Genomic DNA, 26,097 nt, shown 5'->3' with positions numbered 1-26,097 from the left:
TACTTGGTCTTTGGGGCAGGCATATCTCCCATACATTTCGGCCAAAGGGAGTCATTCGCCAAACCAATAGTCTTTCCCAAAATCATCAACTCAGTTTTAGCCGAATTCAGTTTGAGGAAAGAAGAGTCCATCCAAGCCGAAACTTTCTCCTGGCAGTTCGACAGGATGGACTTATTGTTGTTCATCAGATTGAGAGACAAAAAGCAGAGTATCATCAGCGTATGTGACAATCTTAACCTCAAACGGCTCGACGATCTCAGCTAAGGGACGCATATAGACGTTAAAAAGTGTGGGGCTCAGTGCAGAGCCCTGAGGAACCCAACACTGTAATGGCATCCAGTCAGAGGTGGCATTGTTCTCAAACACAAGGAAAGAACGCTCAACCAGAAAAGACTCCAGCCATTTATGTAAGAAGCCCGTCACTCCAATCTCTCTAAATCTTACCAGTAGGAGTTGGTGGTTGACCGTGTCGAAGGCTGCACCGAGATCAAGCAAAATGATTGCAGCGGAGCCAAGGATTTTTTTGGCCTCCTCGACAACTGAGAGGAGGGCGGTTTCGGTACCCTGTTGGGGCCTAAAGCCCGTTTGAGAAGGATGAAGACCGTGATTTTTCTCCAAGAAATCAGAGAGCACAGAATTGACGTGCTTTTCGCAAATTTTGGCGATCCCGGGAAGAAGCGATATTGGTCGATAATTAGAAAGGACTCTGGGGTCCAATGAAGGCTTCTTCAAAAGGGCTTTAACCAGAGCTTTTTTCCACAGGGAGGGGACAATCCCTGAGGAGAGGGAGCTATTAACAAGATATAAAAAAAACGGGGCGACTGAGTCAAACATCTCAGGGAGCATGCGGGGGGAGCTGCATCACTAGGGGAGCCAGATTTTAAACGCTCCAGTAGTGATTTTAGAGTGTCCATATCCATAGATAGAATAGAGTCGATAATAGGGTAACGGAGAAGAGGAAAATCTCTATTTGAAGGGGAGCTAATCACGTCTCCTAGGGTAGGAAGTGGAGGAAAGGTTTGATAAATATCCTGAAGTTTCTTATGAAAGAGACCTTGCAACTGGATGGAGGCACCATTTGTGATCAGCTAGGCATTTTTGGCTGAGTTTGTCCACCCTGGAGTTCAAAGAGCCCACCAGGTGTTGTAGTACAAGGGATATGACCGGACGTTTCAGCCATGTCCAGGGGGGCGGGCCTCTTGATAAAGGGTCCACAACCCCACCCGGCCATGTTTGTTGAAGTACCACATGTCGGTGGTGCTGTCGGTGAACACCAGCACTAGCTTTCCATTGATGGAGAGTAGAAAGGCTTTCAATGCAAGCCGGATTACCCGGAACTCCAGTAGGCAGATGTGGAGACATAATCCTGCCTGGAGTCCAGATGGCCGCTCCATCCCAGGAGTGATACATCTGTCACCACAGTCCGATCTGGCTGGGGAAGGGAGAGAGGTCTGCCGCTGACCCAATATCAGTTTGCTAACGACCACTGCAGATCTTTTGCAGTTCCTTCCGAGATCTGGACCATTTCATGACGGGAAGCACATCATCTGTTCAAATCCAAAACAAGTCGACGAATTCTTGAAGAAGCTGGCTCGACGCTCCCCTTGACGCAATCAGGACTCTAGACCCCCCCCCTCGCCGTCCGGCAATTGAACTCCCACCATGTGTGATGCTTCTTGGTCACCTGCCGTCCCAGGTTTTTGTGCTTTTTCTCCTTTAAGGCGCACAACGGATCCATGATCACCTACATGTGGCCACCATGCAAGTGTTGCTTGTCATTCTCCGGACTTTGGCGACTGCTCCTGTTCAGATAAGTGCTGTGGGTGGAGCGGATTGTTGTGACTTTCATTGGTGCTGATGATGCAGTCAAACCTTTGAACATTGGACAGGTACTCTTACTATTTCACCAGGCACCCCTCCCACCCCACGCAGCTGGCCTTCCCTCTGGCGAGAAGACATGCTTCTCCTCTTTCCTCTTGGGTGCACGACATAGCGCTGCTGGACACGGGAGGGGGTTCGTGCCAACCGAGCACCCCACCCCCCCCTTATGGGAGCTCCCCACTGCATGTTAATATTTTTACTTTTTTTCTACTATTTCACAGCTTTACGCCTGTTTTTTCTGGGACACTACAGTTTTTCTGAATTATTGTTTTTCATTGGGTTGGAAATGGTATACCGGCACGTTTGGGGTGCTGTTGTGGGTGGGCTTGTTTTTCAATGCTGATGGTTGTTCTTCATTGTTCCTGCATAGATACTCCTTGCGTGTGGGTGGGTTGTTTTTTCTTGTTCATTGCACTGTCATGCATATTGTACAGGTATCTTATTATGCTGTTCAATACATAGGTACATGCCGCATTGCTTTATAATCGCTTCCGTGACATTCCCTTACTTCTCGCTTTCTTCTGGCGACACACCCTAAGGCCCTAGGCATAAAATTGCTTACGTGGAATGTCAGGGGTCTCTGTGACCCCCGTAAACGGAGACAGATTCTGGCATATCTAGACCGGCATCAGGTGCACATTGCACTACTCCAGGAGACCCATATAGACCCCCGTTCACCCCCAAGTCTTGGCGCCAGATGGGCTTCGGTCCGAGCTTTCTCCTCCTATTCCACCTATTCTAGGGGTACCGTCATTCTGATTAAAAAACAATACACCTTTTATATAGGGAGGCACTTACTGTGATGACTCTGGCCGCAGTTGCATAAATGTAAATGTCGTGGTTGCATAGTGTGGGGTACTCTTTGCACCCAGTCAGTTGCCATAGCGTGTAGCTACGGCCCTAACCATGACGACCCAGAATATTTCTCCACTCTCTGGGACCGTATATTACAAATGGGAACCACACATGTGATATGGGGAGGGGATTTTAATATTGCATTGCACCCAGCAGCGGACCCCTCCAACCCTCTGCCTCACCATTACACCAGGGCGCGTGATATGCTGTTGGGGATCCTGGAAGAGCACGGGCTAGTGGATGCCTGGAAGTATACACATCCCGACAGGAGGGAGGGCACTTATTACACCTCTGGTCACACTACGTGGTCTCAGCTAGACTACTGGCTTTGCTCCCGGGGTGCGGCACCTTGGATCCAATCTGCAATTCATCTTGCCCGCACATTCTCTGACCATGCTCCCGTGTGCCTTGAAATGCGCCCCCCCCCCCCCCCCCCCAAGTATAGTAGCCACCCCCCACTTCTGGCGTCTTCGCCCGGAGGCCCTTTTAGATACAGTCTTTCAGGCCGAAATTGGGGAAGAAATGAAAGATTTTTTTGACAGGAACAAGGGCTCTGTAGACCTTATATCCACGCTTTGGGAGGCTTTTAAAGTTACCATCCGGGGCATAGGCATATCCAAAAGCAGTGGTGTCCGTGACATTCGACGTAACTTGCAACGCCTTGAGATCGAGATACCGCAGTTAGAGACTGGCATGTGGAGGACGTCATCTGGCAATAGCAGAGCACTGCTTCGAGAAAAAATGACTATGTTACCACTGCTTACAGGGAAGTGAAATTCCGGGGCAAATACTTCACAGCTCGTCGTTACGGGGAGGGGGAGAGACCAGGTCGGGCTCTAGCTACAGAGATTAAATAGCCTCACTTCTCCAGCTTTGTGCTGGAGGTGGTGGACGAGGACGGTGCACGACATAGGGATAGTCAAGACATATTGCACACTTTCACCTCATTCTACAAGAATTTATATAGAACGCACCTCACTTCCCCACCAGACTTCACACCCTTATTCAGTGACATCGCTCTGGGATGGTTGGGGGACACAACGTGAGTTTCTGGCCGCGCCTTTCGGGACGATGAGTTCAGGGAGGCTATTATGCAGATGCGGTCGGGCAAGGCCCCTGGTTCTGACGACCTACCAGTGGATTTTTATAAACTATACATCGAACAGCAACTCCCTGTGTTGAAAGAAGTCTTCCTTGAAGCCCAAGAGACCCAAATCCTTCCGCCTTCAATGAGGGAAGCCCTAATCACCTCCTTGTTAAAACCAAATAAACCTCCTGCCCGATGCGAGTCCTACAGACAGTTATCTATGCTGAATACTGACACAAAGATCCTTGCTAAGCTCTTAGCGAACAGACTGTGTCATCTGCTAGACAAATTGGTCCTCCCCGACCAGTCGGGTTTCATACCAGGCAGGGCGACGTCACAATCTCCGCACCCTTTTCTCCATCCTGCAGATAGTTGATCCCAAACTGGCACTGGCGGTAGTCTTCTTGGACACCTCCAAGGTTTTTGATTCAGTTGAATGGGATTATTTGTTTGCTGTACTTCAATGTATGGGTTTACCCGTCAGCTTCCTCTCCTGGATTCGCTTGCTGTACACATCACCCACAGCGACAGTACTGATAAACGGGCAAGCTTTGCCGTCTTTTGCACTATCCCGCGGCACCCGCCAGGGTTGTCCCCTCTCCCCCCTCCTATTTGCCCTCATTATGGATCCTCTGGCGGCGAGGATTAGATCGCACTATCATCATGTTGGTCTTCGTTGCCTGTTAAGCCCTATCCTCATATCCCTATATGCAGATGACGTCACTCCATATATAAAATACCCCCGTCATAATTTGAATCCAATTAGGAGTGAATTTGTAAGATTAGGTGGCCTCTCAGGCATTAACATAAATTGGTCCAAATCACAAATATTACCCTTGACGAGTGCTGCTGTCCCCTTTGAGATTGACTATCCAATAGTGTGGTGAGAGGACGAGGTCAAATATCTTGGAATTAAGGTCACGACGAATCGCGAGGAACTCATGCGTCTCAATTATGGATGCACCATGGAACACATACATTGATAGTTGCATTACCCACTGGATAGCGTTACCCATTACTATGGCGGGTCGCATTTCCCTTATTATAATGGTCATATAACCAAAATTTCTTTACCTATTCCTTAATATCTCTTATAACCCCGGGCGCCACTTCTTCTGTTCCCTTCGTCGGAACTGACTAGACTGGTGGGGGGGCGGGGGACACAACCCCGTATCCAATGGGACATGCTTGCATGACCGTACGAGCAGGGAGGCCTGGACATCCCAAACTTTGAGTTGTATTACATCAGTGCTCCGGCACACTTTGCTCACTATTGGTTCCATCCCCCCGTCATACCCCTCATGTGGCCGCTGAGCATAGGTTATCGGACCCTATCCCATTGGATGGTGTCATTATCTAGAGTGGTACCTCGTGAGAAAGAGTCAACCTCAATTGATTGCACAAACGCAGCTTGGGCTCGCATTCTAGTGCATACATCCAAACCCTACCTTTATTCCCCTCTCCTTCCTCTGATCTACCACCCCGAAGTGGCGTTGCTGTAAGAAGGTATTTTTAGAAACATGGTTCGGACGGGGAACATTCGCACCTGGGGTGACCTCTTTGATAAAGGTACATTTCGCACTCTCCAGCAGTTATGTCATTACCCTACTTCCTTCTACCATGGACACATTTCTGTATTCCCGTCTGAGACATGGGGTGCGAGCATGCCACACTATATTCCCCTCTGAGCCCTTCATCCTGCCGCCTCTGCATCGTGTGCTTCAGGTGGATAACGCTAGTCATCTGGTGTCCGTCCTTTACCATTCCCCTTGTGTCGATCATGAATATTTACCTTGTACTTCCCGCGTTAAGTGGGGATTGGAGCTGGGTCAAGAGCTCACAGATGAGCAATGAACATTTTGCTGTAAACAGACGGAGGGGGTCTCCTCGAACAGCAGGTTACGCATTATCCATTACCGTTATCTTCAACGCTATTATTACACCCCCGTGCGGTTATACAGGTATGGGCTACGTGACTCTTGACAGATGTGCTAGGTGCCAAGTGGGACGGGCAGATTTTCTTCACCTTGCTTGGGCGTGCCCTGGGGTGTACAACTACTGGAAGCTGGTTTTTGATGCTCGATTCCATGACTACTGTACCCCTTCCTAGATCGCCACTCACTGCTCTTCTGGGCTATAGTGCGCCTATCCCTACCACATAGAGGGTTTGTTTCTTTCGGCCTGGTTCTGGCGAAACGGCGTGAAACGGCGTGTGGCCTGCAGGTGGGCCGGGGGCCGTGCACCCAAATTTAAGGAATGGTTGGGTGATATGATCCTTTGGCAAGACCAACTTAGCATATTTGCTGAATTATTACCTCGCTGTTCACGACCCCGAGATATGTGGGGCCCGCTGCAGTCATACTTGCTGGAACATACGCTCTATGTTGATTCCTAAGCCCGCATTGTGACGGGTGCTCTAGAGATAACCTTGCCACTCTTGGGATCCCTGGGGTGGGACACACAGCACTGTAAGGCTACATATACCATCATACACTAAGCAATGTGCACTGCTTCCTCTGTTGTCACCACACGCCCAATATGTGTCATGCTGCTCTATTGCTGTCTCTGCATTTTGTGTGTCGTAAATCTTCAAATGTATTAATCCTTGCACAATGCTAATGTAATTTGCTGTACCGTATAATTCTATAACTTGTACTCTGCTGACGGTTGTTTAATAAAGGAATATAAAACTAAAAAATAAAATAAAAAGATCTGGACCATGCCAGACAGATTTTTCTGCCTCTACTAGAACTTCAGGTCCCCCCGCAGAGCCCGAATATACCAGCGGGCAGGTGTCACAAACAAAGCAGGCTCAGTCAGTCTCACCGAAACCCAGGATAGAGGCTGAAACATTGGTATCATAGCCTGAATAGCCTAGACTCGCTGTTCCAGAGGATATGCCCAAAATTACACCATGTCCAGGACAGCTCCAATGAAAGGGAGCATCTGAGAGGGAGTCAGGTGTGACTTCAGCAACGTTGATAGTGAACCCCATAAAGTACAAGAAATCTGCATTGTTTGGAGGTGGGAGATGAATGCCTGGGGGGACCCCACCTTTAATAGCCAGTCGAGATAGAGGAATACTGAAACCACGAATCTTAGCAGATGTGCTGCCAGGCCGAAAGTGAGCACAGCAAATATAAAGGGTTCATGGCCCACCATGAACCGCAGGTAATGCCTGTGGGCACGGAAGACAGGAATTTGGAAGTTAGCGTACTGCAAACCCAATATTACCAACCAGTCTCCCAGGGAGAGATCAGACAGAACCTGAGCGAGCGCGAGCATTTTGAATTTCTCCTTTTTAGGTCTCGGCAGAGAACTATTGTAATCATGTCAGCCGGCAAAGCCGAAAAAAGGAGACAAGAGCTGGGCACGCGCCCAGCAATCCTAATGGGAGAGGGAGCGACAAGTGCTGGCCACGTGCGGATTCAGTCGTGCGCACGCTCACGGCGCCAGCGTCCCTGCCGCGCGCAGATCACTGCTCTCTTCCTGGCTGGCATCGAGAAGTTTCGCAAGGCAGTGAGGGCACTGAGAGGTAGGTGCTTGTTCAGAATGTTATGTCCTCTAATTGCATGGACTTGAGTGAGTGGTGAGTGCAGAGTGGTGAGTGCAGAGTGGTGAGTGCAGAGTGGTGAGTGCAGAGTGGTGAGTGCAGAGTGTGAAGTGTGTGAGTGTGTAGGGTGAGCAGAGTGTGTAGGGTGAGCAGAGTGTGTAGGGTGAGCAGAGTGTGTAGGGTGAGCAGAGTGTGTAGGGTGAGCAGAGTGTGTAGGGTGAGCAGAGTGTGTAGGGTGAGCAGTGTGTGAGAGTGCAGGGTTAACAGTCTGTGAGCGTGCAGGGTGAACATTGTGTGAGCGTGTAGGGTGAGCAGTGTGTGAGCGTGTAGGGTGAGCAGTGTGTGAGCGTGCAGGGTGAACATTGTGTGAGCGTGCAGGGTGAACAGTGTGTGAGCGTGCAGGGTGAACAGTGTGTGAGCGTGCAGGGTGAACAGTGTGTGAGCGTGCAGGGTGAACAGTGTGTGAGCGTGCAGGGTGAACAGTGTGTGAGCGTGCAGGGTGAACAGTGTGTGAGTGTGCAGGGTGAACAGTGTGTGAGTGTGCAGGGTGAACAGTTTGTGAGTGTGCAAGGTGAACAATTCCAATCCAAACCACATAATTTCATTACACACCACATGCATACACTCCATAACACATGGTTAAAAGACATTGCCATTTACAATGCCATTAGCTCTAACTCAAATAAATCCGAGACCTATTGCATTTCCAAAGCTTGTTCAGGAAGAAATTGCAAGGGCGCAGGACTTCTTTCGGATGCAGGTAGCCTCTTTATAGCTCCCTTGGTCAAGACAGCTGCTACTTCCTGGCAGAGTACAGCTAGATGGTCATCCATCAGCCTGTCGTAACAGGGTGGCATGGGTGGAGGGGTAGCCACGAAAGGGAGAGAGTAGCCCCCCTGGATAATCTGGAGAAACCAGCGGTTTGATGTTACTGATCTCCAGTGGTGCAGGTGATTGTGTATCTTGCCACCCACTGGTTGCCCAAAATGGTTAGAGGAGAATTTAAAGAGGCTTGGATGATGCAGCCGCTGGGGGTGGTGGTGAACAGCTGACCTATTGGTTGCCTGACCCACAAGACATGTAGGTGCCACGTCCTCAGCCAAGCAGAGATTTGGAAGCTTGCGGGCGTGCTGGCTGGGTGGGTACAGGCACAGCTGGAAGACCCTTCCGTGGCCACGAAAGGAAGACAGAGGTTGATGGGGGCAATTGAAAGAGCCAAGGACCTGGCCATAGCACTGCTGTCCTTGAAGCGCTTCAGCGCAGAGCCTACCTTGTCTCCTAAGAGACCAAAGCCATCAAAGGGCAAGCCCATAACCGAAGCTTGGACATTCTCTAAAAAGCCAGTTGTCCTCAGCCATGTGTGGCATCTAAAAGCCACAGAAGAAATCGCTCGTCAGCCCACATCTGATTGTGAACGTGGCTGCACCTCTCCAATCAGCCATAGCTTGATAGGGTACGCCTCTGCCTCATCCGGGATCATTGGCAGTACCTGCACAACCAAATCCCACAAGGAATGGAAGTAATGGACTAAAAACACTTATAAGTCCCTAGTATATCATACTGAGGTACACAGGGCAAAGACAAATCAGTGGTCTCCCATGGACTGCTGCATGTATTGTGCCACCCATGGGAGTCCACTTAAACTGTGACTACAGGCCTGCCCTTGCAGCCTGTGTGAGTTGGTGCTTTCACCTCTCATGATGGAGGTGTTCCTAAGGGGACCACCCTTTACTCCTGGTAACAGCCTTTCAGGGTCTGCAAGAAATCTGGTGCTGCTGCCGATCACAGACACAATTTGCCCTCCTGCTGCTGAGCCACGCTCGAGCAGAGGAAGGTAAAACAATACATTTCCAGTGACAGAGGTGTAACCACCTCCCAGAAAGGGCTTCATTTTATTTCAGTGGGCGCTTGCCAGCGCCACCAGACTGCTTTGAAGGGCACTTTTGATGCCCTTCTTGCATACTCCAGTTTGAGCCAGTTCAGGAACCCTTGGTTCCCGCTCTTGCATAAAACTGGACAAAGAACAGGGGAGTACCCACCCCTCTGTCCCGTTCCTCATCTGGGAGGAACCCCAGAGTCGTCCAAACCCTTTTCTTAAGGTACTTAAGGCTCCCCTATGGGTGGGTCTTAAGATTCCTCGTGAGACTATACTCACTCTGATACTATGTAGCTCTTCAACCGTCTGGACACTTGGACTTCTATTGGAACCAAGATTGTATCAAGGAAGACTCCTGATGCTCCTGGTCTCGTTGTTCAAGTCTTCGTCTGATTCTGTGCTACATCCAATTTCTCCAGAAGACCTGTGGGTACAAAGGACATCAGAAGAAATCTCCCTTTGAGTGAAGGAGTTACTCCACTGCATCTGCAGGCACTGCATCGAAGCTAACTGGTCTGCTGCTTCAGACGTCCCACAGACATCCCAAGGCTCAGCTACAAAGGAGGTGGTTCTGTGGCTCCCTAGAGGCCTGACCTGTCTTCCCTGCAATTTGGAGGTTAGTATCTCTTGTCTGCTGGGAATGAACCCTTGTGCACTCCATTGACTTGCCGTTGCCAGAGCTTGTTTACTCTGCACTCCAGAGATGTTCGGGCAAGAAGCTCCAACCTCCAACACCTCACTTCCTGATGAACAGAGTCCTCACTGCATCTCATGCATTGTGGGCCTTAGACTTTGGTGAGCTGCTTGAGGTCCTCGTGTGACTCCTGTGCCTCCAGGTCCTCACGAGGGTCTTTCTTTGATTCAGCGGGTTTCCCCTGCTTGCTCAAGGCCTGCTCTGACTCTCCTGTCCTTGGTGAGTCCCTTGGGCGTTGTTGATCTCAATGTTTGCTGCTTTTTGTTCACAACGCCAGTTGCGGCTACAAAGGCTTGTTAGTGCTCCTGCAGGCACTGTCCACCTAGACACCGGCATCCAACAAGCGACAGGTTTCGATGTCACTTAGCCCCTATGCCCCCGGCTTCACTTGTGCAGGTAACATGGTTCCTGGGTCATCCACGGATAGAGTAGATCTCCAACCTTCTGTCTTCCAACGGGTTTCTTTGGGGTCCGTTGGGAAGGGTCCTACTTTAACGCTGTAACCGCGACTTCTCCACTGCCTTCCATTGGGCACCTGGCTGTGTTTCCACTCTTCACACAGCCTCCATGGGGATTCTGAGTACTTAACTTGGGTGATTCCTTGTGTCCCCAGCTCCTCTGGGTCTTCTGGTCCAAGTACCGGGCTCCTTTGCAGTTCGCATTCCACTTTCTTTATATATGGTTTGGTCTCCCCCCAGGAGACCAGTATATATTTGTGCTACTTAACTGATTATTTCAAAGTATTCTTGTGCATTGTGTTGATATCGCCTTGTTGGAGATATACCAATGTGCTAGGGAGTGTTGTGTAATAAATTTACTTATTTTTATACAAACATTGTTTTTTTCCATTTAACTTACACTATTGATTACAGTTGGTAAAACAAGCTGCTTTACATTCCTTCAAGATAAGCCTGATGGCTGCTCTCCACAGCTACCATTTTGAGAGCATTCTACGGTTTTCTAAGAACACTAAAATCGCCATAAGGATTCCCTGGATCAGTGCAAGGTGATTCCCTTGCATAAGGATGCACCATATAATAAGCCTCCTACACTCCTTCATAGCCATGGCAGAAGGAGAGACCAATCCAGTATCTGGAGAGACATCAGTCCACTGCCATCCACCAATTCCTCACACGAGTCCATATCAGGGTCTAGGGGCTGATATTCCTCAGGGGCCTCAATCTTCAGGAACAAATGACTGCCTGAATGCTGAAAAATGCAAACATTCACCTCCAGTCACAAAGATATAGGTTAAATCCATTGTTCTTTTGCTCACCACGCCACCGCAGTTTGCACCCAGCCATATGCAAATCAGCCTTGACCCAGTTCCCCGAACTGCCAGGCCCTCCCTGGACCGGAAAACAAGCATCCTGGGACCGGTTTCAGGGCATCACCCTATATCAACCAAGCTAGCTTGAAACTGGTGGCGCAGCGAGCACGGGACCCACGTCTGGGCATACCTTTTCCACCACAATGGGAAAATGTGCCACAAAAAAGATGGACGGAATGATGAATATTGTCAAACATTCACCCCAAGTCTCAGATTTGGGTACAAACTGGAATAGCGCAGTGAGCAAAATAACGATGGATTCAATCGGAATCCGTTCATCATCTTTTCTGTGCCTCACAATCTACCTCACGTCTTAGTCCATAGGATTAGAGCTCAGGCTTTGGCTGGAGGAAATGGCGTCATGCGGAACCAGAGTCAGATGAGGCCAATCTGGATCAGTGTCTGAGTCAGAGATAAGATTGGGGTCGGCGGAGGGTCTGGACAAGTAAGATGGCAGCCACCATCTAGTAGCCTGTACGCACCGCACCAAACATCATGCGATAACCAGCCGCTGCTAAAGTCCCATTGACGGCCCACAACCATGCATGTCCATCCTGAACTACAGTGGTGGCTGCAGGAGTGCTGAAAGCCCACGATGCAACGTCCGGGGTGGTGCGGGCTGCATTCCTGGAAGTCCTCTGGGGACTAAAATGGCAGCTGTGAGGCTCCAGAGGTAAGGAGCTGGGACCAGAAAGAGATGGGTGACTGGTGGAGTGACTCAGGTGGTTCAGACTGATCCTGGCAGTGGCACCCTCCCCACTTTGAATATGTGGGGGCGCTAGAAGGTGGGGTCATCCGCCGGAGGAAGCAGTTTTGATTACGCGGGCTGCAGGCTGCAGCGGTGAAGCTGGCCTTCGATCTCGCAGTCGGACCCAGCTGTGGAGTGGCAGCCACAGGGGGTGCCTCCCGGTGTTGTGCCGCTCTAGTGGATTTTGGGTGAGGGAGGTGTAGAGCGCTGGTGTCACCCCCACTCTCTGGCGCTATAAAGACTGTGGCCGCTCTTGCCTCCCTCCTCCGCATGGGTTGAAGTTTGGTGGTCCTCCTGAGGGCACCCTGTAGTACAGGATGCCCTAAACTTGGGTTGTATTTGGGCAGAGTGCAACCCGAGAATTGGGTTGGCAGGGAGAGCCATGGGTGTAGGCCGTACCTACCATCGAGTGGGGACTGACCTTGTCACCTGGCAGCCCAAGGGGTAGGAAACCAAGCCCGGGAGCCGGACTGCGGCTGCTCATACCCCACAACCTTACGGAGGTATGGGGTCTACCAGGCCACTTTTTCAGCATGCTGTTTCCAGATGGTAGCCGCAAGTCAACATTACAAAAGAGAAACCTCAGTCTGAACAGGGGAAATTAACCAGGTTCGCTAAACTACTGACACCATCAATACAGGGGGTGGCATTGCTGGGCCTGCGGCGCCTGAGAAGATGGACAAGGGGGTCTCCCATCCAGGGACAAAATCATTCCTGCGGGCGATTGAATCTTCGTGTCACGCTTCAGGGACCCAAAGTGGAGTTACCTGCTTTCCTACTTCGGAAAGACTCAAAGAAAACCAGGATAGGTGACCGAGGCTGAAATGTGGCCCACAACAAAAAGGTACAGTGCAGGACCTGATCCAGACAGTTCAGAAGCTTCGGGGCCTCCCTGGGAAACTGGCAGCCTGCATTGAGGACACCTACAGGCATAATTTACCATTTTTGGGGTTCCCAGAGGGGGTGGAGGGTCTGCTTCCGGAGTGGTTCTTGGAGGATTGATTTTAGCCCATCCTCCTGACGTGCCAGATATTCCACTGTTTTCTCATCAAAAGGGAGCACAGGGTCCTGGTGCGGAATCCCCCCCATAAAGCATAGTTATTGAACTACAGGGACAGAGACCTGTTGCTTCCGGCGGTCAGAGACCTAGGTGAGGTGAAGTATACATCCACACAGATCCTCATTTTCCTGGACTTCACGAAGCTGGTTCAACAGAGGAAGACATTGGAGTCTGGGAAGCAATAATTGAGGGTCCTGAACATTAAGTTTAACCGGGCTAATCATCATGTACTTAAAGTGCTTCTCCAAGGTAATGCCCTTTTCTTTGACAGCCCGAAACAGGCCTGGGAGTGGCTACAGGAACGCCTGCCCAGACGTCTAGGAGGGGCGGTTGCCCACCCAGGTAAAAGTGTCAAGGTGGACCCAGAGTGGAGTGAGAGGACAGCCAGAATCCGATATGGCAGGGACACTGGAGCTGGGTGTCCCTGGAGAGACGGGGGGGTGGCCTCGCCACATGGGGGGAACCTGAACCAGCTGCAACCTTGTGGAGAAGCCTCGAACACAAATGACTGAGCAGCATTCTACAGAGATATTTTATATGCAGTACTTGCGATAGGAGTTGGTGTGGTGGAAGTGGAGGAGGAGTGTTTGCTCTTAGTTACGTGCGAAGAGTGTGTGCTGGGTTGTTAACAGGAGGTGGGCAACAGATATTTTATGAGCTGGGATGACTGGTAGTTTTATGCTCATGTGAGGGAACGTGGGGAGGGGGGTCCATTTGGGGTTTATAGGTTTAGCTCTATCTGGTTGGTCAGCATACTACGTGCACCCACGCAGCTCTAGTAAGTTGGGAACCAAAAGATGCAACAAACGAGTACTGGACTGGGGCTCGGTGTGCCCAGGGCCATTAGCCTCTTGGAGAGCGACACAAGTTGACTTTTTTTTTTTGACCCCCTCCCAGTCCTTTCGTGGAATGTGAATGGATTGGGGTTTGTTACCCAATACTTTCGTCGACACTCCCCTAATACTCCCGACACACCTGCTTGTGAATATTTGCAAGTACCTGCAGAGGGGCAAATACATGATGCTTGCACCCGACAGCAACCCGAAAGGCTCAAGAGGTGTGGCTATCCTAGCATTGAAATCTGCCCCTTTCAGGTGACAAAATCCTGGATAGACCTTGAAGGCTGCTTAAAGGAAGTCAGGGGCAGATGGCACATACGGGAGATGCTGGCTGTGAATGTATACGCACACCTGAAGAAAAAACTAGCAATGTTGGGCCCTGTTCTCAGACGCGCATAACTACATCCACCTAGTGGGAAGAGACTAACATCTTGGATGGGAACCTCGACAGAAACTCAACGCAATAGACGCGCCCACTACTCCTCGTTTGAAGCTGCAGTGCTTTGCTCGTGAATGGGGTTTAGCAATGGCTGCAGGAGCCTACACCCCCCATGAGAGACTGCTAGTTTTTCTCCGGGCCACAACGTTCTCCGTCGAGACTGGACTATGTCTTTGTCCAGCTGCCGGATGTCTCATGGGTGACTAGTGCAGAATACCAAGCTAGAGGGAAATGGGATCATTAGCCCCCTCATAGTAACACTCGTCCCACCATGTGACATAATCGCTTTTTCTCAAGATTAGACTTAAGTTCTGAAAGACAGAGGTAGCGCAGTTCCTTTGCGTGGCCTCCCACCTTCACTTTGACTATGTGATGTCAGTGTCCTCACCAGTGATTTTGTGGGAAGGCTATATAGCAGTGGTCCAGGACAGAGACCATAATATTTTAATACGGAAACATTGCATGGAGAAATAAGCGCTGCACCTGCAGTGGGTGTGGGTGGAAACTAGGGATGAGCCCTCCTGTGTGCTCCTACGGGTGACGAGGACACGATATCACAACCACATGACATATACTGGGCGGCAACGCTACCTGGGATACCAAAATCACCTTTAAGATACGGGCGACAAGGCGGGTTGCCGCCTCATGTGGATGAGAAGGAGAGAAGAGGCGGTGAGATGGGTGGCCGAGACTGAGACCCATACGGAGGCAGGACAGGCTCACTCTGGTGTAGAGGTCACAAGCGCTTCACAGCTTATTATAAGAGGATTTACACTGCCGGCCATAATCATCCAGACCATGAGGTTGCAGGACTTTTGACAAAGGTGCTTCTCCCTGGTTTGAACCAGTCAACTGAGGGCATCCTCGTAACAGATCTAACTATTGCAGAATTAGGTGATGTAGTCTAAGCGATGCACTCCAGAAATATGCTGGATGCCAATTACCTCCCTACTTCATAAATGATTTGCGGCCCTGCTCTACCCCCATCTCCTGAATTTATTCACAGCGGTGAATGAGGAGGGGGCCTTGCCCTTGATCCTAACCATTTTATTGATTTATTTATTTATTTATTTGATTTGTATAGCGCACTATAACCCAGAGGTCTCTAAGCGCTTTGAAAGGGTCCGCTAGGCGATTTGGAAGGATATACTGTGCCATGCCATTACTGTGGTCATCCCTAAGGGCAATCCTCCTACACTCCGCTCTTCATATAGCCTATCTCCTCAACACAAAAAGCCAGATAATGGCAAAGATTCTCATGACCAGACTAACGGGGGATATCTCCAACCTGGTCCATGCTGTGGAAACTGGCTTCCTGCCAAGGCAGTACACAACTCAACCATCGCAGACAGTTTTTATGCATAGCTAGATACAAGCTGAATTCCACACCCAGGCGATAATATCATTGTGCCCTGAAAAAGCGGTCGACTCCATTGACTGGTGTTACCTGCTTGAGACCTGGAAGCGCCTTGGGCCGAAATTTTTTAGATGGGTGGCACTCCTGTATAAGGCGCCCATGGCAACGGTCAATGGTGTGGTCTCTGAGCCATCTGGTGACAGGTTGTCTCCTGTCACCCCTCCTGTTCACCCTATGCATGGAGCAGCTGGCATATTGGGTGAACCATAGACCAGACTATTTGGATTAACCTTCAGTTTCGGGGGAACCAGAAAAGATTTCACTGTATTCGGATGACATCCTGGTGTACTTGAACATTCCTGAATGGTCAGTCCAGGAGCTGTTGTCAGGGCTTTGCTCCTCTGAGGCCTATTTGGGGTTCGTAATTAAGTGGGACAAATTCATTGATTCAGATGGGTTGCTGGGAGGGCCTCAAACCAGTGGTGCAGGGTCTTCATGTCGCTACGACTGGCCTACAACATCTAGGTATTGAGATTACTAAAGACTATGGTTTCTGGAGCGGAACCTCCAGTCAGTTGTGACGGAGTCCCACACAGCTGTAGAGCACTGGAGCACACTCCCTCTGATGATTATGGGCAGGGGTTGTAGGAAAGTAGATACCCCCACTTTTTTTGCCTGGTGTCAGTATGTTTTGACTGTAGTTCACTGAGATCCTGCTAACCAGGACCCTAGTGACAGTGATCCCCTCTAAATTTGATGAGAAGTACTTTGTACAACCCGCAATTGGCATACTAGGATGCCATTGTAAATACCTAGTATATGGTACAGAGATACCCAAGACATTGGTACACCAGGTGTCGCCCAAGGGCTGCAGCATGTATTGAGTCACCCATGGGAGTCCATGCAAACTGACTCAGCAGAGCAGCTATCGCAGTCGGAGTGAAATGGTGCATGCACCCTTCACTTTAGATAAAGGTTTTCCTTATATTCAGATCACTGCACTCTTAACCTATAAGTCACCCCTAAGATGGACCCTTCAGTCCAAGGGCATGGTGCAACGTTTTAAGGGTGCACAAGCAGAGGCATCCCTACACACCCCGGACTCCATTCTCTAGTCTTTGCAAGTGCAGGACAAGCATTTTAAGGTATGTAATGGACACTGGCAAGTCGAGATGTCCAAGTACATAATGGCTGCCCCGAACCTGCTCATGTTTCGTATCAAACATGTTGGAATCATGCAACTACACCGATTCCAGAGTTTAGCTGCACGATACCATGTACTGGTGGGCTCCTTAGAGGACCCCCCTCAATACCTGTATAGCCTTCACAGGGTCTGCTTGCCAGCCCGTGCTGCTGCCGACCCTAGACCGTGTTCTGCACCCCTGCTGATGAGCTCATCTCTGGCAGGGGAAGCTGAACGAAAGCTTTCCCAAGAATTAGGTTGGGTGGGGGCTCTTCTGACGAACACCAGACTACATTGAAGGGAATAAACCAGTTTTGCCCACTTCAGGAGCCCTTGGCTCCCGCTCTGGCGCAAAACTACAGAAAGGGCAGGGGAGTGTCTAGAGCTCCTCCAGGTGGCACTAGATTCTGCCATGTTGAATCTTGGCCCCTGGGAGCATTTTATTGGCTAGGCCAACTGAGTAGTGGCCCTCTTATTCCCCCCGATAGGTGGGTCACAGCAGAAGAGGCCCTTCTCACTTTTATGGTTACTTTAGGTCTCCCCTGAGGGTGGGTCCTTCAATTCATCCGGACAACATATTCAAGGACAGACTGCCCGTCTTCCTAAGATCGTATAAAGACTCTTCTGCTTGTGAGCACTGGAACTCTGATTCTTCTTCGAGACAGGACCAGAAATAAGACTATCTGCTGGAAGACTCCTGCTGCAACACCGTCTGCAAGCCCTTTAAGTTTCTGCAACTCTGTGACCGTGCATCCTCCGAGTTAGCAAGGACTGTATGCATCCAAACAACAAAGAAATCTCCCTTTGAGTGAAGGAGTCACTTCCCTGCATCCACAGGCACCGCTACTTAGAGGACCAATTTGTTGTTTGCCTTGTTGGCGCTCTCTATTGCACAGCACCTAGAACACCGTCCTGCCTGCATTCTCTGCACTGTAGCCATCCATCTTCTCCATGCTGCTGAGATTTCCCTGCGACTTGCTGCCAGAGAGTCCTCGAGGGGGCTCCAACAATTCCAGCTGACTAGCCTGCGTTCTGGGGGCCGACGCAACTTACCCTTGCTGGGTTGGTGCAACAGACCTTGCCGGTCAGCATCCAAGCATCTTTATCTGCAATCTGACTGCGGCGGCTGGCAAGGCTTTTGTGGTGGTCCTGCCGGCCACTGACCTTCCAGCATTCCTCATCCATTGTGGAAGGACTCCGGCATAGTCACCTGGGCTTCACAGCTGCTTCCTCAAGACCGTTGTGCTGCAGCAGGTACCTCCCTCAAGGATTGGCATTGTGCTCTTGCTCCTCCTGGACACCTCTGTGAGATTTGTACTCTGCTCCCTCTGCTTTCAGGTACTTCTCGTCCAAAATCCATGTTTGAGTACCACCATCCTGGTCCACGAGTCACTGCTGCCACCGGACTTCCAAGAACCTACAACAGTTCCTTTGGGCGGTTCCAACACCACTTCGTCCCTATGCACCTGGGCTCCCTGGTGTAGGTGTCCTGGATCCCTGGGTATCCACGGGTGGGATGGCTCTCTAACCTCCTTTAATCTAACTGGTGTCTTCAGGGTCCTTTGGGAAGAGCCCTGAAACAAGAAAATACCAACCGTGACTTACCCTGAGTTATCCTTTGGACGTTTGACCCGGTGTAACCACTCTGCAACCAGGATCCGTGGGGTCCCTAGCTACTCAGCTCAGTGACTTCCTTGCTTCCCCTGGGCTTCTCCATATTTGGATAAAACACTCATTTTGGTACTTAACTCTTATACCACTTTCTTTGTATATGGTTTGGCCCCCATAAGGGCCCCTGTGTTTTTCTATGCTACTTCATAGTTTCTAAAGTATTTCTTGTTTGTATTTGATATCTCTGGGTAGGAGCTATACCAAGGTGTGATAGTAAATACTACTGTATTTTTGTAAACACGTGTGTGGTTCTTTCTTGTGTGAAAGCTTACTGACTCAGTTGTAAATGTACTTGCTTTACACTCTCCTGAATAAGCTTTAGCTGCTTTCCACAGCTACTCCTTAAGAGCTTTGGTTATCAGGGACCTAAACACCATCACTAAGGGTTGACTGGACTCAGTAAACAAGGCCTCCCCAGCTGATTTAGGTTATGCAGAACACACAGTGTTCGATGTCCGACACTTATTTTGACAGCATTGATAAGTCACTGTGTTGTGGATAGCAACGTCCAAGAATAGCCCTGAGAGCAATATCCACATCTGTGTATAATGGGGGACTGGCACTTCCGGACAATAGGGCGTATCATAAGGCAGCACAGCTTGAATCACTCAAGTAGAAAGGTCACTGCCCACAAAGTGAACCTTTATCAAAAAGCGGTCTCCTGGCTTTACCACACTATACAGACAAATGCGCCAGACAATCTGGGGGGACTCAGAAATAGGAAAGGGGAGTTGGGGTCCAGTTGGGGGAGGCAGCATTGATGCATTCCAGGGAAGTGGCCATTAAACCCAGGCTACATTTAATACAATTTAAAGTTCTCCACAAAGGTTACTACAATAGATCCAGAACCTACATATTGGGGAGGACATCCACACCGATGTGTCTCCACTGTCATGTGAGGGCACATTCCTGCACACACTCTGGGGTTGCCGGAAGGTGTCCGACTAGTTGGCAAGCTGGATTCAGTCTTGGGGTCTCCCATTCCTAGATCACTCCAACTGATTATCAGCGGGTGGTTAGGGCTAAACAATGCAAGGAGGCAGAGAGAGTGGTGTACGACAACAGGGTTGCCCTAAGAAGTTCAAGCAGGTCTAGGGGTACTGGAGGATGTATCATGGCTTGACAGACGTTTTTGACGATGGGCCCTTGCCGTACTGGTGCCTGACTCAGACAAGGGACTGGGTTGTCAGCACCAGAGATGCTGCTAAGATGTTAATTGTTGGGTAGGTGGGGACTGGTTTGCTGAGGACACAAATGGGATTTTTGCATGTATGTTTCCATCTTGTGTTGCTCTGCAAAAATAATAAAATTTTTTTTTTAAAAAGAATGGGGACGGTGCAGGGAGCATCTACATCGGGACCGTAATCAGCAAAGGTTGAGATGGTACAACCTGCGCCAGTCCGAATCAGTAGATCCAAGAGGCACAACTGGCACAGAGGGAGGACCCATCGGTGGTGAACTAGCGGAGGCCCCTCCCGAACCCACTGGGCCCGAAGGCACGCCAGTGAGGACAGGCCACCCATATATAAGGTACACAGCCTTACCCTCGAATGACGACACACCCTTGTCTTGTCGGATGACTTCAACAGACAGGGCAAAACCAAAGTCCTCTGACTTCTTACTCTCTGCTCCAATTACTTTGACGAAGATAGATGACTACACGACGGATCCCGGGACCTTCCACTTGAGAGAGATCGAGACCGTCACTGTGTCGCACGTTGAGCGGCAAGGACTTTGAAGGAGTCTGAGGAACCTCTCCCTCAAGGCCTTGGGGTGCATAGCAATGCAGTTGACAAGGTCTTCACAATGTGGTCACGCTCAAGGCACCAGAGGTAGACAAGGTGCTGGTCCATCCTCGACATCAGTCTGTGACAGGCGTCGCAAGGCTTTAAACCAACCTTTCTTAGTGGATATCCGTGCCACACCAGGAGAAAGAATGAAAAAAAAATACTTCACAAAAAAGTTTGTCAAAAAATGACTGAGGTTAGCGCTCTCCGGATCTATGCGTACTGGCGCAGGAAAAAAAGAATCGAGTTCAGCCGATAGGATGGCGCCTATATAAGCACCACACATGTAACTTACGGCACAGGCGACTATGCCAATGCCACACAGAGCTGAATGATGCCATCTAGTGGCATGGATGGGTACTACTCATGAACATTTTCCAGATCCATTCTGGACCCTGGGGATATTTCTGTGGTAAGGAATCTGCAGCTGGAATTCTGTCATTTCTTTTGACTAATGCTTAATCAAGGTGTTGTAGATATCCGATTAATAGGCCATTCAGTGCAAAGCAATAGGGGATTCGAAGTACAAATATTTCAAAGTCAGACACCACAATAACACAGACTTTATTCAACTAAATGTGTCTCAGCTTGTCTGCATTTTTGCTAGTTCTGTAGCAACATGACTGACCTGTGGCTTCTCGGAGGTCTTGGAAGAACTTCTGGTTGAAGATGAAGGCCACACCACTGATTTCTTCTACTTTTGCCTCTGCTGTGGTGTTCCGGTTGATAAAATTTGCGGTGATGGCAATCGCCAGCTTGCCACGGAACTCTTTCCGACGAAAACCTATTTACCCAGTGGACAGAAAGATTAGGCAAAAAGCTTTAGAATAAACATTATAAGTTTGGGTTAGTGATTATTGGTTTAAAGAAATCATCCTCTCATATTTTAATAGGCATATAATGCATTGATCTACCAATTATTAAATCCTTAAAATAAATAACTAAGTGTAGATTTTGATACACAGATTCTCTTGACAGGGGTATTTAAAAAGATCAAAATCACAAAAGGTGATGGTAGGAATGCTTGCAATTTGTCTAACCGCTGGTATTCGCTTCGGCCTAGCATTCCAACCCACTGTTCTTCTACCCACCAAGCCACCTCAGTTTAGACCTAGCCATATGCAAATCAGTCTTGACCTGATCCATTACGAACAGTCCAGCCCGAAATGCAAGACAGCTCCTCCCTGAACTGGAACACAAGCAACTCAAGACTGGGTTCACTCTGATTGGTGTTCTTCAGTTGGGTGTAGCTAGGTGCAAGACTAATTTTCTTCTATAGAGTATAGAAAAGGCATAGAACCCCTTTTTTAGTTTCAATGCCATCACAGTAAAGAATAGCTCATATTGGCACTAACAAAAGGTACCATTGGCTTTGAATTACTGTATCCTCCAAATATAATTTAAACCCAATGCAATTACTAAATAATAAAAAACGGATACATGATGGAAGCAAGTACAGGAAGCAAAATGTGTCCCACCACCACTGGCACCAACGTGAGCCTTTCATTGGTGGATGCGAAAATGTTATCAAGCAAAAGGCCTCATGTTGCACATGGTGCAAGTGAGTCAATGGCTGAAGTGGGCCAATGTATTGTCGGATACTGTATGCTGTGGTGGGAGGATGTAAAATGTAAATGGCAACTGAACACCTCTTTACGTAAATGAAATTTTACTTATGAACAGATTGATTATATCTGAATATGATGAAAAACCTAAACCCATTTTAGGTCAGACCTAAAACGCACTTAGGAAAGCACAATTTCCTTTTTTGGGAGCCAAGTCCTATCACACAGCACTGCCAGTCATAAAAGCACTGTAGCAGGCTAACAGTCAACCTCTTGTATGTCAATTTTAGGGCAGCCCTGTATATGAGCACTTAGAATTAAGCCACCAAGTATTTAGACTCTAAATCAATGGCCTCACATCAACTGCAGAGAGTTACAGTAATGTAAACATATATTTCTACTAATTATTACATAAGCCTTTCCATAGTGAAACGTAACAAAATTTCTTAAATTCTTCGTGAGATTTGTGTATTTACCTTCCAGCGTATTCCGTCTGCCATCAGCACCAATGATGACATCAAACTCATACTCTGACACCATATGGGTTTTCGGATGGACCTCTGCTCGCCATCCTATTCCTTGAGAGAAAAAACAGTTAATAGAAAGGATGCTGGACCACTTTTTCAGATATTCATTTTCTCCTTTGCAACCTTCTTGCATTTCTAGTTTGCATAATTCTCAGTTTCACAGGCAGCTTCAATTAATACAGACTCTACTAGGCAGATAACAGGGCTCGCATAGGTGGGGGGCGAGAAGGGACGACTGCACTTGCATTTAGCAGCAGAAAAAGATTGAGTGAAAATGAAGCGGACTAGAACACTACATGGAATGACAGTCTAGGAGTTGTAGTAACATGCGTGTGTGTATGCAATCAACCTGCAACACAGCCTAGAACCACTTAGGTTGAACCTCTATGATGCAACATCTGTAGGGGCATCTCAATAATCTTCAACTGCAAACTTTCATCCGTTGTTTATCCTTTGCAGTCTTAATCACGTTTACTGCAGAGCAGCACTACTGGAATAACGAGTCCAACTGCAGCTCAGAGACATTATTAGATACATAATATTGTGCTCAATATCCTATGGGCCAATAGGAAGAAAAAAAATTGAAAGTATAACTACTGATCTGTGAAGCATACATTCACTGTAATAAATAAATGGTCTCATCAATTGGAAAGACTCACATATAATAACTACCCAAAATATATTACTGTAATAAATAAATGGTCTCACCAGTTGGAAAGACTTTCACATAATAACTACCCAAAATATATTACTTAAGGTCTTCCTCACAAGTAGAACGTCCACTGTTCCTGAACGTATCAAATATTATGAATTTGCACTGAAAAGGCTACAAAAGCATGCACATGGAAAAGTCAGGCATATTTACACAAAACTTCACTAGGGTTATGAATAAAAATCTAAGTATAGCAAAGAGATGTGGAATCTGGTCTTTTGAGAAAAGTATTAGCAAAAAAAGGAAGAAAAATAGGTTAGAAAATGAAAGGTATGTTCGCTTATGGCAAAAGGAAATATGTGAAAAACATGTAGAGCTGAGAAGAATGGTCCAGAGTAAAGGTGTTTAAGGGTTCAAGGTTTTGGTCACCAATGGAGTAGCACGCATAATTGCTGCTATTGCTGAAAGCAAGTGGGCACAGTACATAGATAGACTATTTAGTATTGGTTCTAGGTGTCAACACTGCCTTATGAACAAAGTCTATCTATATTAAAATTCTGAATTTCAACTCAAGTCGTGCTTTTGAGCCTCGTTCATAATACACCTCAACCTTTGCCAGCTTCAGCCACAGGCATCCAAAAGCATCCGAGCAGTAGCGTATCTTTCTTAAAGAACATACCATTCTCAATAGCTCTGGGTTCACAGAAAGAGGCTTAGGTTGAATACATTTGTTATACTGACCAATCCTTAGTCAACAGCTACAACAGAATTTAGAGTGTTACTTAAGAGGATAGGTAAACACCACATATGGAAGCAACACTGAAACACTTACTTCGGTTTTCCTGGTCCTCAGGGGGCTCAATCAGGCCCTGAAACTCCACACCGACATGGATCTCAATACCCAATATTAATGCAACTTTCAGAAGTATCAACTGCAGTTGACGGATACCTGCAGGCAAGAAGGGGAACAAGAGAGGCAGATCTCATCAGATGGCCAAAACAAAAGGCACAAAGGTTACAAAAATATAAAAACACCTTTATTAAACACTCAAAGCTGTCCCTGCATGCAATTAATAGGTTAACTCAAAATTAGAAGACATTGCAGTTATAGAAGCGGATGAACATTATAGGCGGGCATAGAGTACTACTACTACTCCTAAGTGTACCAACCGACAATGGTCAGAAATCCTATTCAGATGGAGCAGACCGGAAAGGGACAACACGCTTTGAAAATAATTGACACCTTAAACGAAATCTTTGATCCTTGCTATTGTCAAATTAGCAAGGAGAAGCATTTGTAAATATTTGCTATGCTGTGTGATGCAGGTCAAAGAGCATATGAATCTTCCCACATAATCTAGATCAGGAATTGCTGCTCAACAAACTGAGCATGCTTATTAGCTTAGATACAGACTTCTGTTTTGACCCCAAACTGGCAACATCATCACTACTCATTGCTGTCTGTGTCTACACACTAGAAATGACTATGCCCCAATGCGCCCTACAAACAAAACAGATCTTCTAGATCACATTCTTTACATCTCTTCCAACTCCATTATAGATATACCAAAATAGACCACCAGTACAATCCAATTGCAAAAGAATGTACACACAACTCTGCCCCATATTCAGCAAGGAATAGCATTAGGGATTTGTTCCAACATCATCTTCATGTTCAATGTGGAAAATGTATTGTTGGAAGAAGGAGGTGTCTATGTCTAAATATGTCCCAGACATATGTCCTTGTTGCCGTAAACCCATAATCCTCCATGTAATTAACTTTCCCATAGTTATGTATGCATCCACTCCTCATCCTCTCATCAAACTGACATAATGTCATTACTTAAAGAGAATACATTAAATCACTGGGTAATTGCACTTTTATAAACATTTTGTTGAACATTACCCTGGCTGGTAATCACGGATCTTCTGAATTCAGCTTTATTTTTTCACACTACTCATTCTTTCACCCTTACCTGCCATAGTCATTATACTCATTCTTCACCAATCCTTATCCTGCCCAATCTGGAGAGACTTTGGTTGCCTCTTTGTAGTATAATCCCTTGTAAACTTTAATATGAGACCTTGTTCTCTTTGACAGTATGAATATTCTATCATAGAACTGCATGTCTATTTGGATGCTAATTCTTGCCAAGTGACTTTAGAATGTATTAAGGAAAAGTTACAGTTGGTGTTGAACTGTGTCTGGCTCCACAACCATGTAGCTACAGATTAAATTGACTCAACTATACTCAGCCTATAGCGTCTTTACTACAGAATTTTAGCTACATGTTGGAACCCTCTGCGTGCAACCTCATCTGTAACGAGAGAAAACTTCAGCTCAATATGTCCCGACTGGCTCGGACTACCATTCTACTAATGTATGGTGAGCATTACCTTATAAGAGACGTTTACGTCTGTATTTGGCATTCTTTAGCTCAGCAAATTGGCAGTTCTCCTCATGCGTACCTGTAGTGCTCCACACCTTCCTAGGCCTGGAATCCCTGCCACATGCAGCAGCATTTCTTCTTGCGTAGGCGAAAGCTGCTCTAGCAGCACAAACCATCTTCCATGTTGTGCCCGATTCTTTTGTGACGTCTCCAAGCTGTCTTGGACTAGAAGCTGTGCTTCAGTGAAGGCTGTTCCCGCAACGCATAATTTTCCACGTGCCCGGTTCTTCTGTGACGTCACCAAGCTGTTTTGGACAAGAAGCTGGTGCTTGTCATATTTTATTCTCCCCAACTACAGCTTTTGTCAGACATCCTCACGTAACGCTGCTACGTTACAGAGGCCATTTTGACACGTTGGGTAAGCAGCCATCTATTTCCATTATGCATGCGGCATTCTTACGATGATACACACATCTTTGCGTATTGATAAAAATTCCGTCTGCAACGTCTCCACACCAAATGAAATTCGGGCACACTTTGCGTGTTCATCCTCTTGCTGCGTGTCACTCGATGATGCACACACCTGCATTGTGATCTCACACT

The 26,097-nt window shown here is 47.9% G+C and overlaps 1 protein-coding gene across 27 annotated transcripts in view; it reads right to left on the bottom strand.

The window, feature by feature from the left end:
• MICAL3 (microtubule associated monooxygenase, calponin and LIM domain containing 3) overlaps positions 1-26,097 on the bottom strand; it is a 2,019,125-nt gene that overhangs the window by 1,497,445 nt on the left and 495,583 nt on the right. For all 27 annotated transcript variants that reach the window (XR_013606836.1, XM_078673602.1, XM_078673604.1 and 24 more), the window contains 3 exons: positions 23,937-24,053; positions 22,402-22,503; positions 20,989-21,144 (listed from right to left, as the gene is read on the bottom strand). Coding sequence is in view for 26 of the 27 variants with exons in the window: in XM_078673602.1 (XP_078529728.1) it covers positions 20,989-21,144; positions 22,402-22,503; positions 23,937-24,053 (375 nt within the window). In the remaining variant the exon portion in view is untranslated. The remainder of the gene's footprint in view (positions 1-20,988; positions 21,145-22,401; positions 22,504-23,936; positions 24,054-26,097) is intronic.

The sequence above is a fragment of the Lissotriton helveticus genome, chromosome 1_1 (genome assembly GCF_964261635.1).
Source record: "Lissotriton helveticus chromosome 1_1, aLisHel1.1, whole genome shotgun sequence".
Taxonomy (NCBI): domain Eukaryota; kingdom Metazoa; phylum Chordata; class Amphibia; order Caudata; family Salamandridae; genus Lissotriton; species Lissotriton helveticus.
This window is presented reverse-complemented; position numbering and strand designations above follow the sequence as displayed.